Below are 22,498 nucleotides of genomic sequence, written 5' to 3' on the forward strand. Positions count from 1 at the left end.
GTAGTGGCAGAAGCCGGGAAGGCTTTGGAGGGTGAGGCAGCTTCTGAGGACGCAGAGGTGACCACAAGCCACAATTAAAGAAGACAAAGTTTGAACAGCTTCTGTCTCTCTGTCTTTCCTACTCCCATTTGAAAGAAAGGATGCTGGGGTTTTTACTCTGTTACCTGATCAATGACAGAGCCTTCTGAGGACATTCCAAGACTGTCTACAGTCCTGTGGTCTCCTTGGAAATTCGTATAGATAACATTTCAAGGGTAATACCTTCCTTGTTGGTTTTGACTGGATATTCATATAAACTTTTCTTTTTTTCTTTTTGTTTTTTAAGACGAAGTCTCACTCTGTCGCCCAGGCCAGAGTGCAGTGGTGCAATCTTCGCTTGCGGCAACCTCCGCCTCCCGGGTTCAAGTGATTCTCCTGCCTCAGTCTCCCGAGTAGCTGGAGATTATAGGCATGCGCCACCACGCCCGGCTAATTTTGCATTTTTAGTAGAGATGAGTTTCACCATGTTGGCCAGGCTGGTCTTGAACTCCTGACTTCATGTAATCCGCCTGCCTCAGCCTCCCAAAGTGCTGGGATTACAGGTGTGAGCCACCGCGCTCGGCCTGCTAAGTCCCATTTCTAAATTCGCACCAATGTCTACTTGGAGAGGACTCTGGCTTTCGAGTTCCTGGGCCCGGCCGGTATCAGAGCTGCGCAATAATGCTCAACTCAGGAGCAACGCCACAGAAAAATTCGGCACCAAATAAGCTGATATTTTGTGTCCAATCACAGTAGAAAGGGACAGACCAATTCAGGCAACAATCTTTCTTCCAAATAATTTCAAATAATTTTCCAAATAATTTTATATGCAAATAATTTCAAAATTGTGTAAACCAAAATTAAAATCCCAAGGCCTGCCAACCATCTGAATGGACTTCCTCTTCTAGGCCAGGGCCGTCCAAATTTCATCTGAAAGACTGGTTCAGGCCATTATGGGAAGAGGGGAGTCAGACATGCCTCATTATGGCCTCCTCCCTTCTAGAATTCAGGAAAAGCTCACCAGCATTTAACATCAACGCTGACTGTAAGTCTGATAAGAAACATAATCTGGCTGGGCGCAGTGGCTCACACTTGTAATCCCAGCACTTTGGGAGGCCAGGGGGTTCAGATTGCTTGAGCAGAGGGGTTTGAGCCCAGCTGGGCAACGTGGTGAAACCCTGTCTCTCTGAAAAATACCAAAATTAGCTGGGTGTGGCGGTGCAAATTTTTTTTTTTTTTTTGAGACAGGGTCTGACTCTGTCACCCAGACTGGAGTGCCGTGGTGCAATATCGGCTTGCTATAACCTCCGCCTCTTGGGCTCAAGTGATTTTCCCGCCTCAGCCTCCTGAGTAGCTGGGATTACAGGCACCTACCATCACACTCGGTTAATTTTTATAGTTTTAGTAGAGACGCGGTTTCGACATGTTGGCCAGGCTGGTCTTGAACTCCTGACCTCAGGTAGTACACCTGCCTCGGCCTCCCAATGTGCTGAAATTACAGGCATGAGCCACTGGCAAAAAAAATTTTTTTTAAACCTACCTCTGACCTGGAAGCTCCCACTTCAAGTTGTCCCGCCTTTGTGGACCAAATCAATGTATATTTTAAATGTATTTGATTAATGTCTCACATCTAAAATGTATAAAACCAAGCTGTGCCCTCCAACGTGGGCACGTCCTCAGAGTCGCCTGAGGGCCATGTCATGGGCCATGGTCACTCATATTCGGCTCAAAAATAAATCTCTTCAAATATTTGACAGAGTTTGACTTTTTTTTTTTTTTAATCAACTATAGCCCAATGTCTCATTCGCATTTTCATTCTAAAACCGATGGGTGTCCTGGGCCTCTGCCAGGCCGCTAGTGACTCTGAGCAAATGCAGGGCCCAGGAGGAGGGCCCAGACTCCTGGAAACCGGCAGCAGTTCCTGGAAACGCTCACCCCCAAAACCCTCAACTCTGTCTTGCTCACACTGCTGGTCTGTTACCCTCTGTAAAATATTTGAGAAAATAAATACTAGAAGGCCAGGCACAGTGACTCACGCCTATAATCCCAGCACTTTGGGAGGCCGAGGCGGGAGGATCACGAGGTCAGGGGGTCAGGAGATAGAGACCATCCTGGCTAACACGGTGAAACCCCGTCTCTATTAAAAATACAAAAAATTAGCCGGGTGTGGTGGTGGGCACCTGTAGTCCCAGCTACTCAGGAGGCTGAGGCAGGAGAATGGTGTGAACCCGGGAAGGAGAGCTCGCAGTGAGCCGAGATCACACCACCGCACTCCAGCCTGGGCGACAGAGCGAGACTCCATCTCAAAAAAAAAAAAAGGGAAGAAAAGAAATACTAGAAACTTTCTAACACAGAAACTCAAAAGTTTTAAAACTGCATGTTATTCAACTATAAAGACGACATCTTTCTAAAATGTAATTTAGGTACAAATCCAAATTTCTCTCAGTCTCACCACCTTTCATTCAGTTCTAGGAGATCATAACCTGTTCTCCAAGTACTGGAGACTGGCTTTTCTCCTCTGGAAGGACCCCATTGCCCTTTTTAGTCACACTCGCCCAGGACCACGCAGGGGTGGTCCTGGTGTGTAAGGTGGACCTCGCCCAGGACCCTTGGGGAGCCTTTTCAGAAGGTGAACAGTTTCCGGGTCCACGCCTAATTTCCCAGGGACTAATACTGAGCTTAGCCAATATTACAAGCAATAAAATTAAATAAAGGATCCAAATGCAGAGTCTAAAGACTTGCTTAAACTCAGTATTTTAACTCAATATTCTCTTCTCCGAATGCCAGATACAAAGTTTCAATTATAACACATTTAAAATGAGCTTTTATTTTTATTGAAAATGTGCCGCTTTATTTTCCTTACCAGACAGCAGAGCACTAAGCAGGTTCCAGTCACGTGACTTCTTCAGCGGGCCCCCAGGCTTCCACAGGAGTCCGGGAGCTCCGGCCAGAGGAATCCTGAGATTGCAAATAGTCAAGCCTTCTCCCCAGCCACAAGTTCCTTTGATGCTTGGGTTACTGAACACAAACACAATGGATAATTTGTCTTCAACATAATCCATTTCTGTTCCTAAACGTGTTAGCTGCGCTTTCTTTCCGATGAGCACTCTGACTCCAATTTGAACTTCATCAAAATCTCCTTTGTCTTCGTATGCTCTAGAGTATAAGAAAGGCCCATACGGCCCCTGGTTCGGACACCAACTTATTTTTTTAAATTTTTTTTTTTGTATTTTTAGTAGAGACGGGGTTTCACTATGTCGGCTAAGCTGGTCTCGAACTCCTGACCTCGTGATCCGCCCGCCTCGGCCTCCCAAAGTGCTGGGATTACAGGTATGAGCCACCGTGCCCGGCCCGGACACCAACTTTCATACCTAGATGCTCAGACTTATCTTTAAGAAGTTGTTTCATCTTGCTTACTGCTGAAGTTGTCAGGGTGAGGGCGGCCCAAGTGGTCTGCAGCTTCCTCTTGCTCACAGGCCAGACAGTGGCCGGGACTAAGAAAGGCAACATCTTCACTGTCCTCCTGGACTAACTCCAGTCCCTACGGCCAAGAACTACGGCCCATCTCCGTGGACACGGCAGGAGAACTCATGAACTTGTTTTTAAACCTGCACAAGAGTCTTTCTGATCATTAGTTCTTAAAATCCTACATTACCATAGAAATATCAGGGAGACGATAAGGCTCCCCTTAAAGTGACCAAAAAACTGGACAGGCGTAGTGTCCTAAAATCTCATAGAAACATACGGAAATGGCTAAGAGGGAAACAATGCCAAAGCAGGGAACCACATAAAAGCGTTTAAAAACTACTGGGAAAGAGCCTGCAAAACGGAACAACTCAAAAGAGGTCGAGGACAATTTACATAATTTATAACAAAGGAATGGAACGTCCCAGGCGCTCAGGTCCGTAAATGACTCCTTAGGAGGAATGGGCTGTCTCCTACAATCGCAAGTCAGCCCGTGCCTTCTGGAGCTTTTCTAGATACGTCCCTTACAAATGCTTCCTTAAAAAAAAAAAAAAACAAAAAGACGAGAATGTGTGGCGTAGCTATTATGCCTTCCAACTCAGTAGGAAGTCAACAAAGAAAAATCCCGTTGAAAGCGCTAAGGCCGGCAGGTTTCCCCGCACCTCCTCCAGGTGAGCGGTGCCTGGGGCTGGCCACCGTGGAGAGTCGGGGACGTGGCGCCCCGGGTCAGCGGGCCCTGCTTGGCGTTATGTAATCACCCCCGAGCCGGGCAGCCCCGCCAATCCCGGCGCCGCCGACCCGCTCCACAGCACAGCGCGGCGGGAGCGACACGCGGCAGGCGAACGCGGCTGGGAAACGACCCCCGGCTCCGGTGACGCGAGGACCCGGCCCCGGCCCGGCCTCTCCTCGCGTCCCCTGGCCCGCGCCCCAGCTCCCGAAGCCCCCGGCGGGTCCAGCGCACCTCACAACCGGCGAGCAGGCGAGACCGACAGCCACCACCGCGCGGCGCTCCGGGCAGGGCCTGGGCTCGGAGACCCGCGCGGCGCTCCCGCGCCCACCCTGGCCCGCCGTACTCACTGTTGTACTGCACCCCCTTGGCGAAGCGCCTCTGCAACGCCTGGTTCATGGACTGCAGCCCGGCGGGGATGTTCTTGTCCCGGCCCGGGGCCTGCTCCGACCCCACTAGCTTCTTCAGGGCGGAAAACATCTTCCCGCTTGGACGTCCCAGCCCGGGCGCGGCCGGCGAGCTCAGCGGCGGCGGGGAAGGGGTGCGACTCGCACCATGTCCCGGCGGCCCCGGTCCCCCCGGAGGCCGGAGCCGGCGCGGTCAGAGACCGGGGCGCAGCCTCGAGCGACGACTCGGGAACCTCAGCGGCGGCTGCTCCGCTCCGGCCCCCGCTGCCTCCGGCGCGGCCGCTCTCCAGGCGTCAGCGCCGCCATCTTGGCGCCGGCTCGGCGGGACGCGAGGGGCGCGCGGCTACAGGGCGTCGCGAGGGCCATGGGGCACGGTGCGCGCGGCCGGCGCATGCGCAGGCGGTTCTGGCGCGCAGTTCCCGGCCCGGGCCGCCTCCTTCCTTAGAACCTCTCCGAGAATCCTGCGTGCCCAGTGCTCCTCTCTGAGACCCCGGTCGCCCCAGCGTCCGCAGCAGTCCTGGAAAAATGTTTATTTGTGTAACAAAGCAGGGAGCGGGGCGGCGTGGCTACTTCTTCTTCTTCTTGGCCGCCTTGAGCTTCGCATCGATCAGCCGCTGCGCCTGCCTCTTGATCTCGGCGCGCGAAGGGACGTAGCTATGGTCCACGTCGGCGAACTGGAAGGTGTCTGCGGGCGGAGGCAGCGGCTTGCACACGGGGCTAGCTCACCCAGGCACAGCCGCCCGACCCGCCTATCACCCCCGCCCTCTACAGACCCGGGCCAGGTGCCTTGCCCCAGGCACAGCCCCAGTGTGCCGGGAGGACTCAGCGCAGCCCATCCTCAGCGGCTCACACTGCCCTGCTTAGCCTTTCCCGCGGAAACCCCAGTGGAGGCTCTGGCCCAGGCCTTCCCCGCCCTCCTCCCTGCTCCAGCCCTGGTGCCTCTCCTGCGGGCCTGTCTGGCATGTCATGCTTCCTCCTTTCGGAGAAATTAATAAGGTATTTCAGTGGCTTTAGCCTCCCCATGGCATCACTAAGTCACCTCCATCAATTGAAGTCCTGCAGGTACAACTGATGCACCCTGTAGCCCCGCTGTCCCTCCAGGATATCCCGGTGGGATGGGAGCCAGCGCCACCCCGACCTCTGTTCCAGCCACCCGCCTGCAGCCCGAGCCCCAGCTCCGGAGCCTGTACCGATCATATCCTCCTCCCGGTCCTCAAAGCTGATCCTGGTGTTGTACTTCTCCTTCAGAGTCGAGGACTCCAGGGCATCTCTCACCTTTGTGTCGCCCTGCAGGGCAAAGCCCCCTTCAGCCGTGCAGACACTCTGAACGGGGGGCTGTCAGCTTTGAGGGGACGCGGGCTGTGCAGGTTCCTCCCAGCCCGGGGCTACCTCCTCGGTCCTGGACACCATCTGCACTCTGTCAGCCAGGTGTGTGAGCTTCCCCTCGCAGTACGCCAGCTTGCTGTTCAAATCGAGGGTGTCGGAGGGCACCACTTCCTTCTGTAGGCCGGGAGGAGGGTCTCATCTCCCCTCTGGCCCTGCCCAGGGACCCTATGTGTGGCAGCTCCGCCTCACTCCCCGTACCTGGGTCGCAGGCAAGGTGATGCCCATTAGCCGGACATAGAGGTTGTCGATGCCCGTCTGGATGGTCAGCAGCAGCTTCTGGCCCTTGGTCATGTTGCTGTGCGCGAGCTGGAGCCTCTCTTCTTCCTCTTTTAGCATGTCTGTCATCTTCTTCTCAATGGACTTGAAGCTGCAGAAGGCAATAGGGACACAGCAGTGAGGGGCACAGGCCCAAGGGCCATGGTGGGCCACCCAGGAGCCTGGTCTTGAGTTGGGTTCTGTGCTAGAGTCAGGGACTCAGAAGCTCGGGTGTGTGCAAGTCCCCCGGCCCCTCTGTGGGACACACAGGCTTGTTGGCAGTGGGTACACTCCCAGCTCCCAGTCTGGCTGCAGCCCAGGGGCCTTCATGAGACCGTGGTGGGTGACCCGCAGCCCCGGAAGCCCGGGGCACCTGATGGAGCTAGGCTGCTGGCGGAACTTGAGCACGGCCTCCTCCAGCTCCAGCTGCTTCACCAGGGCCTTCAGCTGCAGCCGCCGCTCCTCACAGTCCTCCATCTGCAGCTCCAGGTTCTCCTCCGTGTTCCTCTGGGCCAGGAAGCGGCCAGCGATGTCCTGGCCATTCAAGGGGAGAGAGAAGCAGGTATGGGCCAGGAAGGTGGGCAGAGGGGGCTTCACAGAACTGGTTTCTTCTGGGCCCCTCCCAGAGGCTAGTGCACTTTCTCTGCACTCATTCACAAGTGTGATCACAGCTCACTGCAGCCTCAACCTCCCAGACTCAAGCGACCCTCCCACCTCAGCCTCCTGAGTAGCTTGGACCACAGGTGTGTGCTACCACACTCAGCAGGGGTGAAACGCTTTGTGGGTGTCATTGCACACGACCCTCATGGCAGGCAGAGAGAGTAAATAACCTCGTGTAGAGATAAGGGGATCATCACTGAGGGACACTGTGTCACTCAAGTCACTTGTCTGACAGTGGACAAGCTTGTGTCAGGGCAGTGGTTGGGAACTCAAGGCCTGATGATAATAAATGCAGATGGGATTAAGATAAAAGGATTTGGGGCGGCCGAGGGAGCTGCCACTTTGTGTGTCCATTCCAGAGCACCTGCAGACCCCAGCCCAGCTCAGCCACCCTCCTGCCATGCTCTGGGAGTGCCAGGGGCATTACCCAGATGTGAGAGGCTCAGCCACCCTCCTGCCATGCTCCGGGAGCGCCAGGGGCATTACCCAGATGTGAGAGGCTCAGCCACCCTCCTGCCGTGCCCTGGGAGTGCCAGGGAGCATTACATAGATGTGAGAGGCTCAGCCACCCTCCTGCCATGCTCCGGGAGCGCCAGGGGCATTACCCAGACGTGAGAGCACCGTACAGCACTCTTGACCTTCTCCACCACAGCAGTCACGCCCGCCTGGTATTCCATTTCCGCTGTGGAGGTCTCTTGTCTCCTTACTGGCAGAGCAGAGGGGAGGGGCAGTCAGCATGCAGGGATGGCTCAGGGGCTCTGTGTAAGACCATCAGACACCTCTGTACCTACCCAGCTGTTGCGGAGGCCACCCAAGGTACGGGCGTCCTTCAGAGGTGCCTGCTCCCCTACCTGCTCCCTCCTCAGTCCAGCCCTGCAGGGACCCCCCAGGCAGCCCCAGAGCAGAGGCGGACCCGGAATAGCATGGCACTGTGGGCCCAGTGGTACTTCTCAGAGGCAGCTTAGGGGTCAGGTTGCTCATCCTCTGCCGTCACTGGGGACCGGGCCCTTGGGTGCTGGGGCCAGCATCTCTGAGGCCACATTTGGCTGCAGGCTCTCAGCCTCTCGGGGGGAGAGGCAGGGACCTGTCCTTCCCTTCACCCTGGTGACTGCATGTCACACCTGGCCTCAGGCTGACCTGATCCCTTGGCCCGAGCCAGTGCCGACCTCTCCTTGGGACCCTGGCTGGGGGGCAGGTAGGGAGCTGAGCGCTTACATTTCAGGGTCTCCATGCTCATCAGGTTGGAGGGGAAGTCCAAGTCCATCTGGCCCTGATGGGAGGTGGGAGCGGGGAAGGGATGAGACATCCTTGGCAGGGAGTGGGTCCCGAGTGGTGGCCCTGAGCCTGTGTCCACCCCGCTGTTGTGGGGACGGGCAGCTGGCTGGGCCCTGGCCTGGGGCTCACCCGGCGGTACTTCTCGCTGGTCTCCTTCGTGTGGATCTTGTCGATCAGCTTCTTCTGCTGGTTGAGCCGGTTCTCCCTTGCCCTGCGCTCCTCGATGAAGGACGCCTCCCTTTGCCTCATGTTCCTCTGGGGACACGTGGGTGGGCACAGGGTTGGGGAGCTGTCTCAACAAGGCCCCTCATGGCACTAAAGCCAGCGGGCAGTTGGCCATCCTCACCTTACTAGACTTCGGAACTGCATCCTCGGCCATTGGCCACACTGTCTTCCTAAACCACTCATGGCCATGCCCGTGGCCCCTCAGCTCAGGACCCTCCTTGCCCATGCCTGTCAGAGCATGTGCCAGCCCAGACACTCTGCTGCCCTCCAGCCTCTGGCCCCTAGCTGCCTCCTGGCCAGGTCCATGTAGAACTCACAGAAGTGGATTCAGCCTGCCTGAAAACAGATTCATCCTTTTCCCCAAAACCTGGCCTCTTCCAGCATGCCCTTGAGTAACTAAAACCACCATTTGTCCACCCTTGCTCATGCATCCCAGACACTGCTCTCACCCTCGCCACTCAACGTTGCCAGTGCTTAGTGGGGTTGCCTCTTGAGGACTTCTCGGCTCCGTCACTCCTGGCCACCCCTTCACCACCCCAGGCCTGCCTAGGTGATCAACGCTTCCGCCCTGGCACCTTCCAGTCCCCGCAGCCTGAGCGCACCCTTTCTGAAGCACAGACCTGGGCACATCTTCCCTCCACCTCCTCCCAGGGCTCCAGGTCAGTCCTTGGGTCCCCGGCCCAGCCACCTCCATGGACTCCTGGGGCCTGTGCCTCTGCAGCCTTCGCTGCCCTGGCCACACACTGCTGCCTGTATCACGCCCCTCCCGGCCCAGGGCCTTTGCCCAAGTTGTACCTCCTCCTCCCTAGCCTTGGCCACCCCCGACCTTTGCGGGTTCACTCCCTCAGCCCAGCTCGAGCACTGCCTCCCTGGAAAGCCATCTGCTACCCCACCTCTCTCTGCCAAGCTGACTTAGGGCTGTGTGGCGTTTCTTCATGGACTATTGGATGAGTGCCACCCACTTCAGGAGGATGGGGCCTGCCTGTCCCGGTCCCTGCTGTATACCCAGAGCCTTGCGGGGGTGAATTGGTGACCCCCGCCCTGGCCCAGCTAATTCTCCCTCTTCTCTACTTCATGGCTCCTGTGCCTGGTGGAACCTGCTCTGTCCAGTGGGTGAGCAGAGCAGGCTGTCCGGGCTGGCCACTGGATCCTTCCAGGGATTGTAGGCAGTGTGGGCGTGGGGGTCTCCTGAGGGACCCTGGCCAGGAAGACACAAGAGAGCCAGCCCTGGAGGGCCCCCAGCCCTGGGCCCTGAGCTCACCTTGACCTCATCCGTGATCATCATGGCGTCTTGGGACATGATCTTCATATCCGACAGCTCCGCGCAGTAGTTGACCACGAGGTTCTGCAACTTGTCCAGCTCGATGGGGTATCCTGCCAGCACCTGCGTTAAATGAGGTTCTCTTGTGGCCCCTAGAGTGGGCTGCAGTTGTCCCCAGCTTTCATCTCCAGACTACGAGCCCTGAGAACAGTGACAGCTTCTGCTCTGTGGCCCTGGTCACCTCCCCCACTCCCCACTGGGCACAAAGCGGATGAAAGGAAGTGTTTCACAGGGAGTGGGCAGTGCTGGGCTGGTGCACTCTTCCACCACCTAGGGTCCAGCAAGCCAGAGACACTGAAAGAGTTTGTGATGAAATGGTCTGCAGAAAAGGCTAACTCCGAAACCCAGGGAGGTTTGGGGCAGCTTTGCTTTGAAGTGAAGCAGAGGGGCTCAAGACGTGGGCTAGGCCGGGCGCAGTGGCTCAAGCCTGTAATCCCAGCACTTTGGGAGGTCGAGACAGGCGGATCACGAGGTCAGGAGATCGAGACCATCCTGGCTAACACGGTGAAACCCCCTCTCTACTAAAAAATACAAAAAACTAGCTGGGCGAGGTGGCGGGCGCCTGTAGTCCCAGCTACTCGGGAGGCTGAGGCAGGAGAATGGCGTAAACCCGGGAGGCGGAGCTTGCAGTGAGCTGAGATCTGGCCACTGCACTCCAGCCCGGGCGACAGAGCGAGACTTTGTCTCAAAAAAAAAAAAAAAAAAAAAAAAAGACATGGGCTCGGAGTCAGAGAGGATTCTAGGCCAAGGCAGCTTCTGACCAGCTAGCTTGGCTGTGTGACACTGGGAAAGTTACTTAACCTCTCTGACTGTCCCCATTTGTAAGATGATGGCGCGTTCAGCAGCTTGCTGTCAGGACGAATTGAGAGTGTGAAAGGAATTATTTAGCCCAGAACCAGGTACATATGTGCTCAGGATGGCTTTGCTATAGTATTTTGTTTTCAGTAACTACAAATATAGGCCGGGCGCGGTGGCTCACGCCTGTAATCTCAACACTGGGAGGCTAAGGCGGGCGGATAATGAGGTCAGAAGTTCGAGACCAGCCTGGCCAACATAGTGAAACCCTGTCTCTACTAAAAATACAAAAAATTAGCTGGGCATGGTAGTGGGTGCCTGTAATCCTAGCTACTCAGGAGGCTGAGGCAGGAGAATCGCTTGAACCCAGGAGGCGGAGGTTGCAGTGAGCCGAGATCGCACCACTGCACACCAGCTGGGGCAACAGTGTGAAACTCCATCTCAAAAAAACAAAACCACAAGTGTAGAATCTTCATTTTTAAAAATATGGATGACTATGGGAATTATTGTTTGTTTTTTCCATTGTTCTGAGACTGCATCTTGCTCTATCAGCCAGGCTGGAGGGCAATGGTGCAATCTCGGCTCGCAACAACTTCTGCCTCCTGGGTTCAAGTGATTCTCGTGCCTCAGCCTCTCGGGTAGCTGGCATTACAGACGTGCACCACCATGCCCGGCTAATTTTTGTATTTTTAGTAGAGATGGGGCTCCACCATGTTGGCCAGGCTGGTCTGGAACTCCTGACCTCAAGTGATCCACCTGCCTTGGTCTCCCAAAGTGCTGGGATTACAGGCATAAGCCACCATGCCCAGGCCAGGAATAATAATAATAATAATTATTATTATTATTATTTTTTTTTTTTTGAGACGGAGTCTCACTCTGTCGCCGGGGCTGGAGTGCAGTGGCCGGAACTCAGCTCACTGCAAGCTCCGCCTCCCGGGTTCACGCCATTCTCCTGCCTCAGCCTCCCGCGTAGCTGGGACTACAGGCGCCCGCCATCTCGCCCGGCTAGTTTTTTGTATTTTTAGTAGAGACGGGGTTTCACCATGTTGGCCAGGATGGTCTCCATCTCCTGACCTCGTGATCCGCCGTCTCGGCCTCCCAAAGTGCTGGGATTACAGGCTTGAGCCACCGCGCCCGGCCGAATAATTATTTTTTAAGTGTGTATGTTCTAAAGAGAAGAAGGCGCTACCAGGGGCACAGAAAGCACCCAGGTGAAGGAGGGGCATGGACGGGGTGGGGAGAGGGGTGGGCCCAGGAAGGATAGAGGGGCAGGGCTTCCAGGTGAGCCAATAGGATCAGGGGCCAAAGCAAGAGGGACAAGCAGAGGATGGAGCTGAGAGCCACCTGGACTGGGACCACAGCAGGAAAGAGCTGCGATGCCACCTCATCCACCACTCTCCTAAAGTGCACTGCTGTCACCTTCCCGGAGCATGGTTCCCCAGAGCTCCCCTCTGCCCAGTCTTAGGGTGAGGGTGTTTGGAGAGCTTCGCCTGCCCCCTTTTGCAGCTGGCTCTCGGCCCCGTCCACAGGTTGCTCCTCTTAGCATCTCCTGTGCTCTCGTTCCCCATCTACAGTCCATCTGGAGCAGGTTCTGCTTTGTGGCAGCCCGAGGGGCGGTGTTCAGCCTCCCATGAAGGGGGTCTTCCCTCACAGTCGGACTGCTGGCTGCCTTTGGCCTGGTCTGCAGGGAACAGGGCGGGTGGGCTGGCTGGGAGGGCAGCAAGCCGTGCTTACAGGCCCAGCGGACCCTCAAAGGTGCAAGGACTTTCTGAGGGTGCAGGACCTGTTTCTGACTCTCAGAGGCCCAGGCAATGAGAAAATGACGGGCAAGATACAAACAATACTAAATCATTTGATACATGCAAGAAAGTCCGAAGAATTCTGATACACCCCACGATATGCTGTTTTGGAATAGCCAAAAATGAAGTTTAAAAAAACGTTTTCCACATGCCTTGGCGTCCTGCGTAGCCGGTGCTCCAGCAGAGCTCCCTCTCTGGCGGGTGCAGGGTGGCTCCGCCCCAGGACGCTCCCGCCCCTCCCCAATCCCAGCCCCGGGCCCCCGCCCTCCCCGGGCCGCTGGGCTCACTGTCTTCAGATAATCCAGCAGGTCCAAATACAGCAGGTGGATGTTCTGGCTGGTGATGATCTTGTTCGTTGTCTTCTCGATGTTGTTCTCCAGCTGGCGGATGATCTGGGGCGGACCGAGGGCGCAGTGAGAGGGCGTAGGGACCGGCCGCCGGGTGGTGTCGGGGCTGGGCTTTCTCCAGAGGGGGTCGTGCTCTCTTAGCCCCGCCCCTCCATTGAGCCCTCCCCAGTGGACCCGCCTCTCCCGCGAGTCCCGCCCCCCAGTGGCTCCGCCCCTCCCGTGAGCCCGGCCCCAGCGGACCCCGCCCCGCCCTCCCAGCCCCGCCTCTCCACCTGCAGCAGCCGCAGCTCCTGCTTGCTGGCGTCCGGCTGGCTCCTCAGGCTGGCCAGCTCCAGCTGCATGCTCTCCAGCTTCTGCCCGCGCCGCCGCACCAGGTGGATCAGTAGGTTGTGCATGTTCACGCGGTCGAAGACGTACTTGCGCAGCTTCTCCCGCGCTACCTGGGTCGGGAAGGGCACCGCCCGCTCGTGGTTGCGCAGGGGGCCGCCATGGAGCTCGCCAGCAGGTGGGCCGGTGGAGGCTCATGGCAACCCCCACAGGGACCCTGGGGCTGGGCACCTGCTCCGTCCCTTGTCGGCTCCGCAACATCTAGTGGGCGGGGTGCGCTGGCAGGGGTGGGGAGGGTTGGGTCTCGAGGCCCCTCCTGCCTGGTTACCTCCATGGTACTGCGGCAGTGCGCCAGTCGCAAAGGCAAGTTTTTCCCGCAGGCCTTGGAGATGGTCCACTGGTCATACTGCGGAGCGGCGGCGGCTGAGCTAGGGCGGGCCCTTTGCTCACCCGCAGCCGCTGGCCCCTCCAGGCATTCTCCCCAGGGCCTCTTGTATCCCATGCTAGCCCAGTAGCGAGACCCCTGCTCTCACGAGGAGCAGGGAGCCACGGGACTTCATCCTGGCCATCCAAGTTCAGAGGCGACGTGGTGGAGGGGTGTGCAGAGGAGGGCTCAGGTGTCCCCTAGCTGGCAGGAGAGCTAGAGGGGGCCCCTGCTGCAGGATGTGGGCTCACAGAAGCCAAGCCCTCCGGGGTGGGTGGTGGGGAACCTGCCCATCGGATGCTGGGGTGACTGGAGCCCAGGGCACGGGTCCTAGCAGAGCCCCTCCTCACATGGCCCCTGGATCCAGAAAGATTGGGGTGGAGGGGAGAGGAGGTGCCCGCCCTCCGAGTGTGTGTGTGTCCTCAGCTCCTGCCCTGCTTCCCAGGCAGAGGGGAGGGGCGGCATTTGTGCACCTTCTTGGCCAAAGCCCAGTCCTGGGCCCCGCGGCGGATGTTGCTGCGCAGGAGGGCCAGCGTGGCCTTGTTCTGGTCGGTATTCTCTTTCACTCCCTGGATCTGGAGTGCCCGACACTGCTCTGTGGGCAGGTGGAGGGGACACAGTGGCCAGGATTGGGCCAAGGGCCTGGCCTGAAATCCCCCGGGGGAGGCTCGCATCAGGGAGGCCCCAGGGTCCAGGGGGACGCCACCTCCATGGCCAAGATCCCTCCTCCCGCCCTGTCCTTGGGGACACCGCTCCACTGCCCAGCAGCAGCTGTCTGAAGGGCTCTCAGTGGACAGGTGCGGGGAGGTGGACGAGTGGGGAGGGTGAGGCAAAGGAGAGGGATGGCAGGGTCCTGTGGTCCCTTCTGGATCTGCTGCCCATGGAAGTAGGCGGGTGTTTTCCTGTCCCTTCTGGCTTTGGAGCCCGTGTTGCTCTTATGCTCACAAGTCACCTGGAAGCCCCACTCTGATTCAGTCCCTCCATGCAGGTGCCTTTGATCCCTTCTCCCAGCTCTGTCAGGGAGTGGGCAGTAAGGGGTCTGTTTGCTCCTCCATGTCCTGGATTGTCCTGGTATTAAAACTAAAAGTCCTAGGCCGGGCGCGGTGGCTCATGCCTGTAATATCAGCACTTTGGGAGGCCGAGGTGGGCGGATCACCTGAAGTCAGGAGTTCAAGACCAGCCTGGCCAACATGGTAAAACCCCATCTCTACTAAAAATCCAAAACTAGCTGGGCGTGGTGGTGTATGTCTGTAGTCCTAGCTACTCAGGAGGCTGAGGCAGAATTGTTTGAACCCGGGAGGTGGAGGTTGCAGTGAGCTGAGATTACACTACTGCACACCACCTGGAAGACAGAACGAGACTCTGTCTCAAAAAAATAAATAAGCCGGGCATGGTGGCTCATGCCTGTAATCCCAGCACTTTGGGAGGCTGAGGTGGATGGATCACCTGAGGTCAGGAGTTTGAGACCAGCCTGGCCAAGATGGTGAAACCCAGTCTCTACTAAAAATACAAAAATTAGCAGGGCGTGGTGGTGGGCGCCTGTAATCCCAGCTACTTGGGAAGCTGAGGCAGGAGAATCACTTGAACCCGGGAGGCAGAGGTTGCCGTGTGCTGACATTGCACCATTGCACTCCAGCCTGGGCGACAGAGTGAGACTCCATCTCAAAATAAATAAATAAATAAATAGGCCGGGTGCGGTGGCTCAAGCCTGTAATCCCAGCACTTTGGGAGGCCGAGACGGGCGGATCACGAGGTCAGGAGATCGAGACCATCCTGGCTAACACGGTGAAACCCCGTCTCTACTAAAAATACAAAAAAAAAAACTAGCTGGGCAAGGTGGCGGCGCCTGTAGTCCCAGCTACTGGGGAGGCTGAGGCAGGAGAATGGCGTGAACCCGGGAGGCGGAGCTTGCAGTGAGCTGAGATCTGGCCACTGCACTCCAGCCTGGGTGACAGAGCGAGACTCCATCTCAAAAAAAATAAAAATAAATAAATAAATAAATAAATAAATAAAAATACAAAAATTAGCTGAGTGTGGTGGTGCACGCCTGATGTCCAGCTAATCAGGAGGCTGAGCCAGGAGAATTGCTTGATCCCAGGAGGGGGAGGTTGCAGTGAGTCAAGATCATGCCACTGCACTCGAGCCTGCGTGACAGAGCGAGACTCCGTCTCCAAAAAAAATAAACCCCTAAAAGTGAAGGGGGCCTGCCCCTCCACACCTGCGGGTATTTCTCATCAGGTGGGATGAAGACTGAGAAAAGAAATAAGACACAGATGCCAGGTGTGGTGGCTCACACCTGTAATCCCAGCACTTTGGGAGGCTGAGGTGGGCGGATCACGAAGTCAGGAGATCAAGGCCATCCTGGCTAACACGGTGAAACCCCGTCTCTACTAAAAATACAAAAAATTGGCCGGGCGTGGTGGCTCACGCCTGTAATCCCAGCACTTTGGGAGGCTGAGGCGGGCAGATCACGAGGTCAGGAGATCAAGACCATCCTGGCTAACACGGTGAAACCCTGTCTCTACTAAAAATACAAAAAATTAGCCAGGCGCTGTGGTGGGCACCTGTAGTCCCAGCTACTTGGGAGGCTGAGGCAGGAGAATGCCGTGAACCCGGGAGGTGGAGCTTGCAGTGAGCTGAGATCGCACCACTGCACTCCAGCCTGGGCGACAGAGTGAGAGTCCATCTCAAAAAAAGAAAAGAAAAGAGACACAGAGACAAAAGTATAGAGAAAGAACAGTGGGCCCAGGGGACTGGCACACTCAGCATGCAAGGACCTGCACCAGCCCCGGTCTCTGAGTTCCCTCCATATTCTCTGATCATTATTTTTACTCTCTTGGTGAGGGGAGTGTAGCAGGGCAACAGGTGGGGAGGTCAGCAGGGAAACATGTGAGCAAAGGAATCTGTATCATGAATAAGTTCAAGGAAAGGTGCTGTGCCTGGATATGCACGTAGGCCAGATTTATGTTTCACCTTACACAAACATCTCAGTGTAGCAAAGAGTAACATCTCAGTGTAGCATCTCAGTAGGCCAGATTTATGTTTATGTTTCACATTACACAAACATCTCAGTGTAGCAAAGAGTAAAGCTGACCGAATGGGAACGGTCAGCTTTACACCGAGACATTCCATTCCCAGGGATGAGCAGAAGACAGAAGCCTTCCTCTGATCTCAACTGCAAAGAGTCCTCCCTGTTCACTCCTCCTCAGCACAGACTATGGGTGTCGGGCTGGGGGATGGTAAGATCTTTCCTTTCCCACAAGGCCATATCTCAGGCTGTCTTAGTGGGGGGAAACTTTGGACAATACCCAGGGCTTTCTCGGGCAGAGGTCCCTGTGGCTTTCCGCAGTGCACTGTGTCCCCGGTTAATTGAGAATGGAGAATGGCGATGACTTTACCAAGCATACTGCCTGCGAACATATTGTTAACAAGGCATATCCTGCACAGCCCTAAATCCATTAAACTTTGATTCAATCCAGCACGTTTCTGTGAGCACAGGGTTGGGGCTAAAGTTACAGATTAACAGCATCTCAAAGCAGAACAGTTTTTCTTAGTACAGATCAAACTGGAGTTTCTTATGTCACCCTTTTCTACATAGACACAGTAACAATCTGATCTTCCTTTTCCCCACAAAAAGTTGTGCACCCAGAAACCCCCAGATGGGCAAGGGACACTGGTCACGGTGCAGGCTCACCCTGGAGCCGAGTGATGGTCTTCAGCTCCTGGGTCTGCTCCTCCACGTCTGTCTCGCTGTGCCTCCTCATGGCTGCCCTCAGCTCCCCCAGGGACCCTGTGTGCCTCAAAGCTTCCTTGGGCTCAGCTGGCTCAGAGCTGCCACTCAGCTTGTCCCCAGAACCTCAGCCCATTATGATGAGAGCCAGGATTCTCAGTGCCTGGGCAACCCTGGAATTGCAGGGCCTCCCTGCCCCATTCTGCCCCCAGCCACCTTGGGGTGGCCTCCAGATGTGTGTCCTAATTGAAACAGGTCTCCTGGCAGCTGCTTGAGGTTTAGGAGCTCTGCCGGGCGCCTGTGCTGCTTTCTTTGAGGGGGAGGTTTGTGATGCGTTGGCAGCACCAGCACTCCACACCTGCACTGGGTTCCCTGGCCCCTCCCATGCCACACACCATCCTCCACAAAGCAGCAGGATGAGCCCTGCTAAAACTGTTCTGAAACTGCCTTACGGGACCTCCCTCTGCACCCCCCACCTCCAGCCCCAAGTCCAAACTGCATGCCCTGGGTAACCTGGCTCTTGGGACACCCCCACCTTATCTCTTCTGACTTCTGTCCCTGACCTCTCTGTGCTGCCTGGAGCCCGCACTACTTCACCCCCACTTTCCTTTGGGAATTACTGGGTCTTGGGTTCATGTGTCACTCCAGAAGGGGTAAGTTCTCCATCTCTGCACCCCCTCCACCCTTCCCTTAGAGGGGAGTGCCTGGAGCACCAGGCAGCCTGGAACTCTGTGGGGTATGCATGAGATAGGGTACTTCCTCCCAGCCTTGCCTTAGTAGGCTCAGGCAGCTATAACAAGGTGCCACTGACCAGGTGCGGTGGCTCACACCTGTAATCCCAGCACTTTGGGAGGCTGAGGCGGGTGGGTCACCTGAGGTCAGGAGTTTGAGACCAGTTTGGTCAACATGGTGAAACCCCACTTCTACTAAAAATACAAAAATTAGCCTAGTGTGGTGGCAGGTGCCTGTAATCCCAGCTACTTGGGAACCCAGGAGGTGGAAGTTACAGTAAGCTGAGATCACGCCACTGCACTCCAGCCTGCATGAGAGAGTAAGACTCCATCTCAAAACAAAACAAAACAAAACAAAATCAAAGCACCACCGACTAGAGGGTGTGAGCAGCCTGGAGGCTGAGGGGCTGAGATCACAGGTCAGCGGGCTGGTGTCTCCTTAGGTGCCTCTCCTTGGCTTGCAGATGCTGTCTTCTCTGTGTCCTCACGTGGCTGTCCCTGTGTGTCTATGTCCTAATTTCCTCTTCTTATGAGGACACAAGTCCTGTTGGGTTAGGGCCCACCCCAGTTACCTCATTTTACCTTCATGACCTCTGGAAAGCCCCTGTCTCAAACACAGACATGCAGAGGTACTGGGGGTCAGGGCCTCAAAACAGGAGTGTGAAGGGACCCAAGCCCGCCCGACAATGGCCTTCGCTCATGTGCTGTCACATAGATCCCTTCCCTTTCTGGTCACTGTTTTTGGAAAGCCAGTCCAGGCAAACTCCAGGTTCTGCCTTCTCTCCCTCCCACCCAGGCCTTACCCTCAGGGTGCTGGGATGTCCTGCTAAGGGTGTGGTTCACTCATCTCCCCCTTGTTCTTGGGGGCTAGGCTTGGAATCTAGCGAGGCAGAGCCTACCTGCTGTCCTTCTTCCTCAGATGTAAAACACCTGAATTTTAGTGGGTGCATGGCTGCCCAGAACACTCTGCCTTCCTGAGCATCCTGGCACTGGATGCACCTGATGACTTTGTTCAGGTCAACAGAGTGAAAGCAGCAGTGGCAGGTAAGCTGCCCTCTCTCTTCCCTCTTAAATGAGATGAAGACACAATGGCCGAAGCTGGTGCAGCCGCCTGGGGCCATGAGGCAGATTTGGGAACAGAGGCCACTACAGCAGGGAACACACTGAAATGAGCCTGGTCCCTGATTCCCTGTCAACCCTGGACCACTCACTTGTACTTTTACATGAAAGAAAAAATAAAGCTCGGCCAGGCGCGGTGCGCGGTGGCTCAGGCTGTAATCCCAGCACTTTGGGAGGCTGAGGCAGGCGGATCACCTGAGGTTGGGAGTTTGAGACCAGCCTGACCAACATGGATAAAAATACAAAATAAAAATACAAAATTAGCTGGGCATGGTGGCGCATACCTGTAATCTCAGCTACTGGGGAGGCTGAGGCAGGAGAATCGCTTGAACCTGGAAGGCGGAGGTTATGGTGAGCCGAGATTGCACCATTGCACTCCAGCCTAGGCAACAAGAGCAAAACTCCATCTCCAAAATAAATAAATAAATACAAATTAGTCAGGCGTGGTGGTGGGTGCCTGTAATTGCAGCTACCTGGGAGGCTGAGGCAGGAGAATGGCTTGAACCGGCGAGGTGGAAGTCACCGTGAGCCGAGATCGTGCCATTGCGCTCCAGCCTGGGTGACAGAGCGAGACTCTGTCTCAACAACAACACAAAAGACAGAAAAATAAAGCTCCATCTTGCCGAAGCCACTGTCACCTTGAGCTTCCTGTCACTTTGAAGGCCAAGTAGGTACTCAATCAACTTTCTTTCCAGTGCCTGGCAAGGTGAGGCGTGGGGGCTGAGCTGGGTCTGGGGCAGCAGGGACCATGCTGTGGGCCTTCAGTGCTGCGGGGAAGCCAGCTGTAACCCTGATGGACTTATGGAGGAGGTTCCGTCTGGTCTCCACCTCTTCTTCCTCTTGGGGCTCCGGGCTGTGGGCAGACTTGCTCACCCAGAAGCTTTCTTTCTGCACAGACACGGCTACAACAGGCTAGCTGTGCCTCTGGGGAGTGACTTCGGCTAACAGATGAGTGGGGAATGACAGGCAGGTGGGCATGACCCACAAGCTCCCCCTCTCCCAGCAGCCAGGCTCTGGCCAGCCTAGCCCCTTTTGCTCTGCCTCTACATGCTAAGTGCTGCAGAGGCAGACCCCCATACAGAGAGGCTGTGGTGGTGTCACGCGGCCTACAGGGCTGGTGCAAACATCTAATTCTGGGGTTCAGTGTTGGGAACTTCCTTGTACACCCTCAGTATGTAACTTGCATATGATCCTCATATATCAACTGTAGGGTAGTAAAGATGTCATGTGACCTGTCATCATCTTACCCTCCTGGTTTGTTTTTCACCTGCTCAGGTAGAAACTTGGGTGGAGAGAAGGATAAGCCATTTATTAACCCCACACCCCTAGCACCAGCTAGCACAAGTCCTAGCACCTTGGACTTGTCACAGGTGCAGGGGCTAGAAAGGGAATGACAGAGTGCACAAGCCCCTTCTACCCCATGCCCCCTAGGTGGTGGCCCCCAGACACACCCTCTCTGCTGGCAGTGCAGACCATCGTCCCGATACCCTAGACGAGAACCACCACCTAGAGGAGAGCCTCTTCTGCTCCAACTTTCTGGGCAGGTCCCAGGCTGGGGCAGCCGCCGTCTGCAGAGGTTTATCAGGCCTGGCCACGCATGTGGACAGAGGATATGACTGGGGTACCCTAGGGTGTGGGGAGGGTCAGCCTGGGGTCGGGGGGCATGAAGGCTGTGTTCCAGACTCCTACTGCCCCCAATCCTCTGTGCCCCGGCCGGAGCTGTCCTAGCTTCGCCGATCTGTAAGAGGCAGAGAGAGACAAGCTCGAACCACATCCGTTGTGGCTTGGCATCACTGTGCCCATTTAATCATGGCAGAAACTGGGTTCCATAACAAGGACAACAGGCAGTGGGGGCCAGGCCTGGGTCCAATGCAGGGCTTCTCAATCCAGCCTCACTCCTCTTGGGTGCCCCCGTGGCTGCTGTGGCCTTGCCACACCCCTCACTCCACGCCCTTCCTCTCAATCTTGGGGCACTCCAGCCCCTCTTGGTTCATTCTCCTGCAAAGGGAGATCTCCAAGATCTGTCTACTGTGCCCACCCCCAGCTCCAACCCTTCTGGGAGTCACATGCTGAGGAGACCTGACCAGAGGAAGGGACCTTGTCTAGCCTATCACGTGGGGCACCCAGGCTTGGCTGCCCAAAACACTGGGCGCTGGAGCTGTGGCATTCACTTCTCGCTAACCCCCAGGCTCTCTCACCTGTGCTCATGTCTTTGGGGAGCTGCCCGGTCTCCAGGAAGAGCCAGAGGTTGCTGCATTTCTTCGACTCCACTCTTGTCACCCCATAGCTGGCCACAGAGCCTGCAACTGTGGAGCAGGAAATGGAAGAGGGCTGGGGCCTCTGTGCTTCTCAGGATAAAAGAAGCCGGCACAGGCTACTTCCTGACAGATGGGGTGGGTGGGCTCAGGTGGGGCTCCCGCGAAGACCTGGGGCTCCATGTTAGAGTCAGGAACGCAGAACCACAGCCCCAACCCTAGCAGAAACCCCTCAAAGAGCCCAGGCAGGGGCCCTGGAGTACCCACCCACGGCCACTAGTAGGCTCCACTGGAAAGGGTATGGAAACTTCCTCTGAATGAACATCTGCAAGCCAAAGGCCATGCCGGTGCCTGCAAAGAGCCGAGGTCCCCATCAGCCTGTACCCGGGGCTGGCCGGGGCCCACCGGGCCAGGCCCCTAGCACCTGCGGGCAGGTGACTTGGCGCCCCCTGCTGGGGAGCCAGCGCCGGGCAGGAGAGTGCGTTCTCTCCCAGCCGCAGAACACCTGGACGCAGCCTACCTGTGACGAAGGTGAAAACGCCCTTCATGAAGGCGTGTGACTGGCATGCGGCATACTCCCCGAGTCCCTGGGGTGGCAGAGGGGGGGTGAAGGCTCGGTCCCCTGCCCTCTTTCTTCACCACCTCTCCTGTTCTTCCTCTGGGCACACCCTGGCTGTGAAGGAGTGAGACCCTGGGCGCTTGGACACGTCCCACCTCCCCTATGCCCACCCGGACGCCCTGAGACCCCTAGCAAGAGAGTGCCCCCCGCCTCCGCCACTCTTCCCTGACAAGGGCACCCCCACGCCCCAGCCCCTCTGCCTCGCTCAGGTCAGCTTCTGGGATCTGAGGCCCGCGTCCCAGACCGGCCTTCTCACCGGGTGCTTGGCAGCCACGGCGTCGTCCACCCGGGATAGGCCCAAGTTCACCATGGTTGGCAGGGCTCGGAGAGCGGGCCTGCGCAGGCGCAGGCTGAGGACCGGGGCGAGGACCTGGGGGTGTGGCCTAGAGGACAGGCCTGCGCGGTTGCGGTCGGAGGGGCGGGGCCAGGATCTGGGGGCGTGGAACAGGCAGGGGGCGGGGCCTAGGAGACGGGGCCTGGGGGCGGGCCTGCGTTGCAGCAGGCGGAGGGGGCGGGACCTGGGAGACGAGTCTGGGGGCGGGACGGGGGAGACGCGAACTGGGGGCGGGGCCTGAAAGATAAAACCTGGGAGCCGGCTTGCGCAGGCGGCGGT

The 22,498-nt window shown here is 56.8% G+C and overlaps 3 protein-coding genes across 5 annotated transcripts in view; all 3 read right to left on the reverse strand.

The window, feature by feature from the left end:
- The window catches only part of RABL6 (RAB, member RAS oncogene family like 6), a 32,001-nt gene extending 27,049 nt beyond the window's left edge, over window positions 1-4,952 (reverse strand). Inside the window, exon 1 of one of the 2 annotated variants that reach the window (XM_030919112.1) lies at window positions 4,561-4,952. In XM_030919112.1, coding sequence (XP_030774972.1) covers window positions 4,561-4,690 — 130 coding nt within the window. In that variant the 5' untranslated portion in view covers window positions 4,691-4,952. The remainder of the gene's footprint in view (window positions 1-4,560) is intronic. The other variant, XM_010372701.2, reaches the window with a different exon arrangement.
- Window positions 4,953-5,132: 180 nt separating this feature from the next.
- Window positions 5,133-17,293, reverse strand: CCDC183 (coiled-coil domain containing 183). Its single transcript, XM_010372700.2, has 14 exons — window positions 17,126-17,293; window positions 13,905-14,026; window positions 13,336-13,413; window positions 12,953-13,120; window positions 12,621-12,725; window positions 9,680-9,802; window positions 8,323-8,448; window positions 8,134-8,188; window positions 7,524-7,624; window positions 6,632-6,792; window positions 6,202-6,370; window positions 6,007-6,117; window positions 5,808-5,904; window positions 5,133-5,302 (listed from the first exon to the last, which is right to left on the reverse strand). The coding sequence occupies exons 1-14, from the start codon at window positions 17,193-17,195 to the stop codon at window positions 5,184-5,186; spliced, it is 1,605 nt and encodes a 534-aa protein (XP_010371002.2). The 5' UTR covers window positions 17,196-17,293; the 3' UTR covers window positions 5,133-5,183.
- Window positions 17,294-20,294: 3,001 nt separating this feature from the next.
- On the reverse strand, window positions 20,295-22,256 carry TMEM141 (transmembrane protein 141). Of its 2 annotated transcripts, XM_010372702.2 has the most exons (5): window positions 22,142-22,256; window positions 21,787-21,853; window positions 21,534-21,617; window positions 21,210-21,317; window positions 20,300-20,749 (listed from the first exon to the last, which is right to left on the reverse strand). In XM_010372702.2, the coding sequence occupies exons 1-5, from the start codon at window positions 22,193-22,195 to the stop codon at window positions 20,736-20,738; spliced, it is 327 nt and encodes a 108-aa protein (XP_010371004.1). In that variant the 5' UTR covers window positions 22,196-22,256; the 3' UTR covers window positions 20,300-20,735. The 2 variants fall into 2 exon arrangements, with proteins under 2 accessions (XP_030774973.1, XP_010371004.1); XM_030919113.1 differs by lacking the exon at window positions 21,534-21,617 and having other exon boundaries at window positions 20,295-20,749; window positions 21,787-21,935; window positions 22,142-22,237.
- Between the last annotated feature and the right edge of the window lie 242 nt (window positions 22,257-22,498).

Source organism: Rhinopithecus roxellana, chromosome 16 (genome assembly GCF_007565055.1).
Source record: "Rhinopithecus roxellana isolate Shanxi Qingling chromosome 16, ASM756505v1, whole genome shotgun sequence".
NCBI classification, from domain to species: Eukaryota; Metazoa; Chordata; class Mammalia; order Primates; family Cercopithecidae; genus Rhinopithecus; species Rhinopithecus roxellana.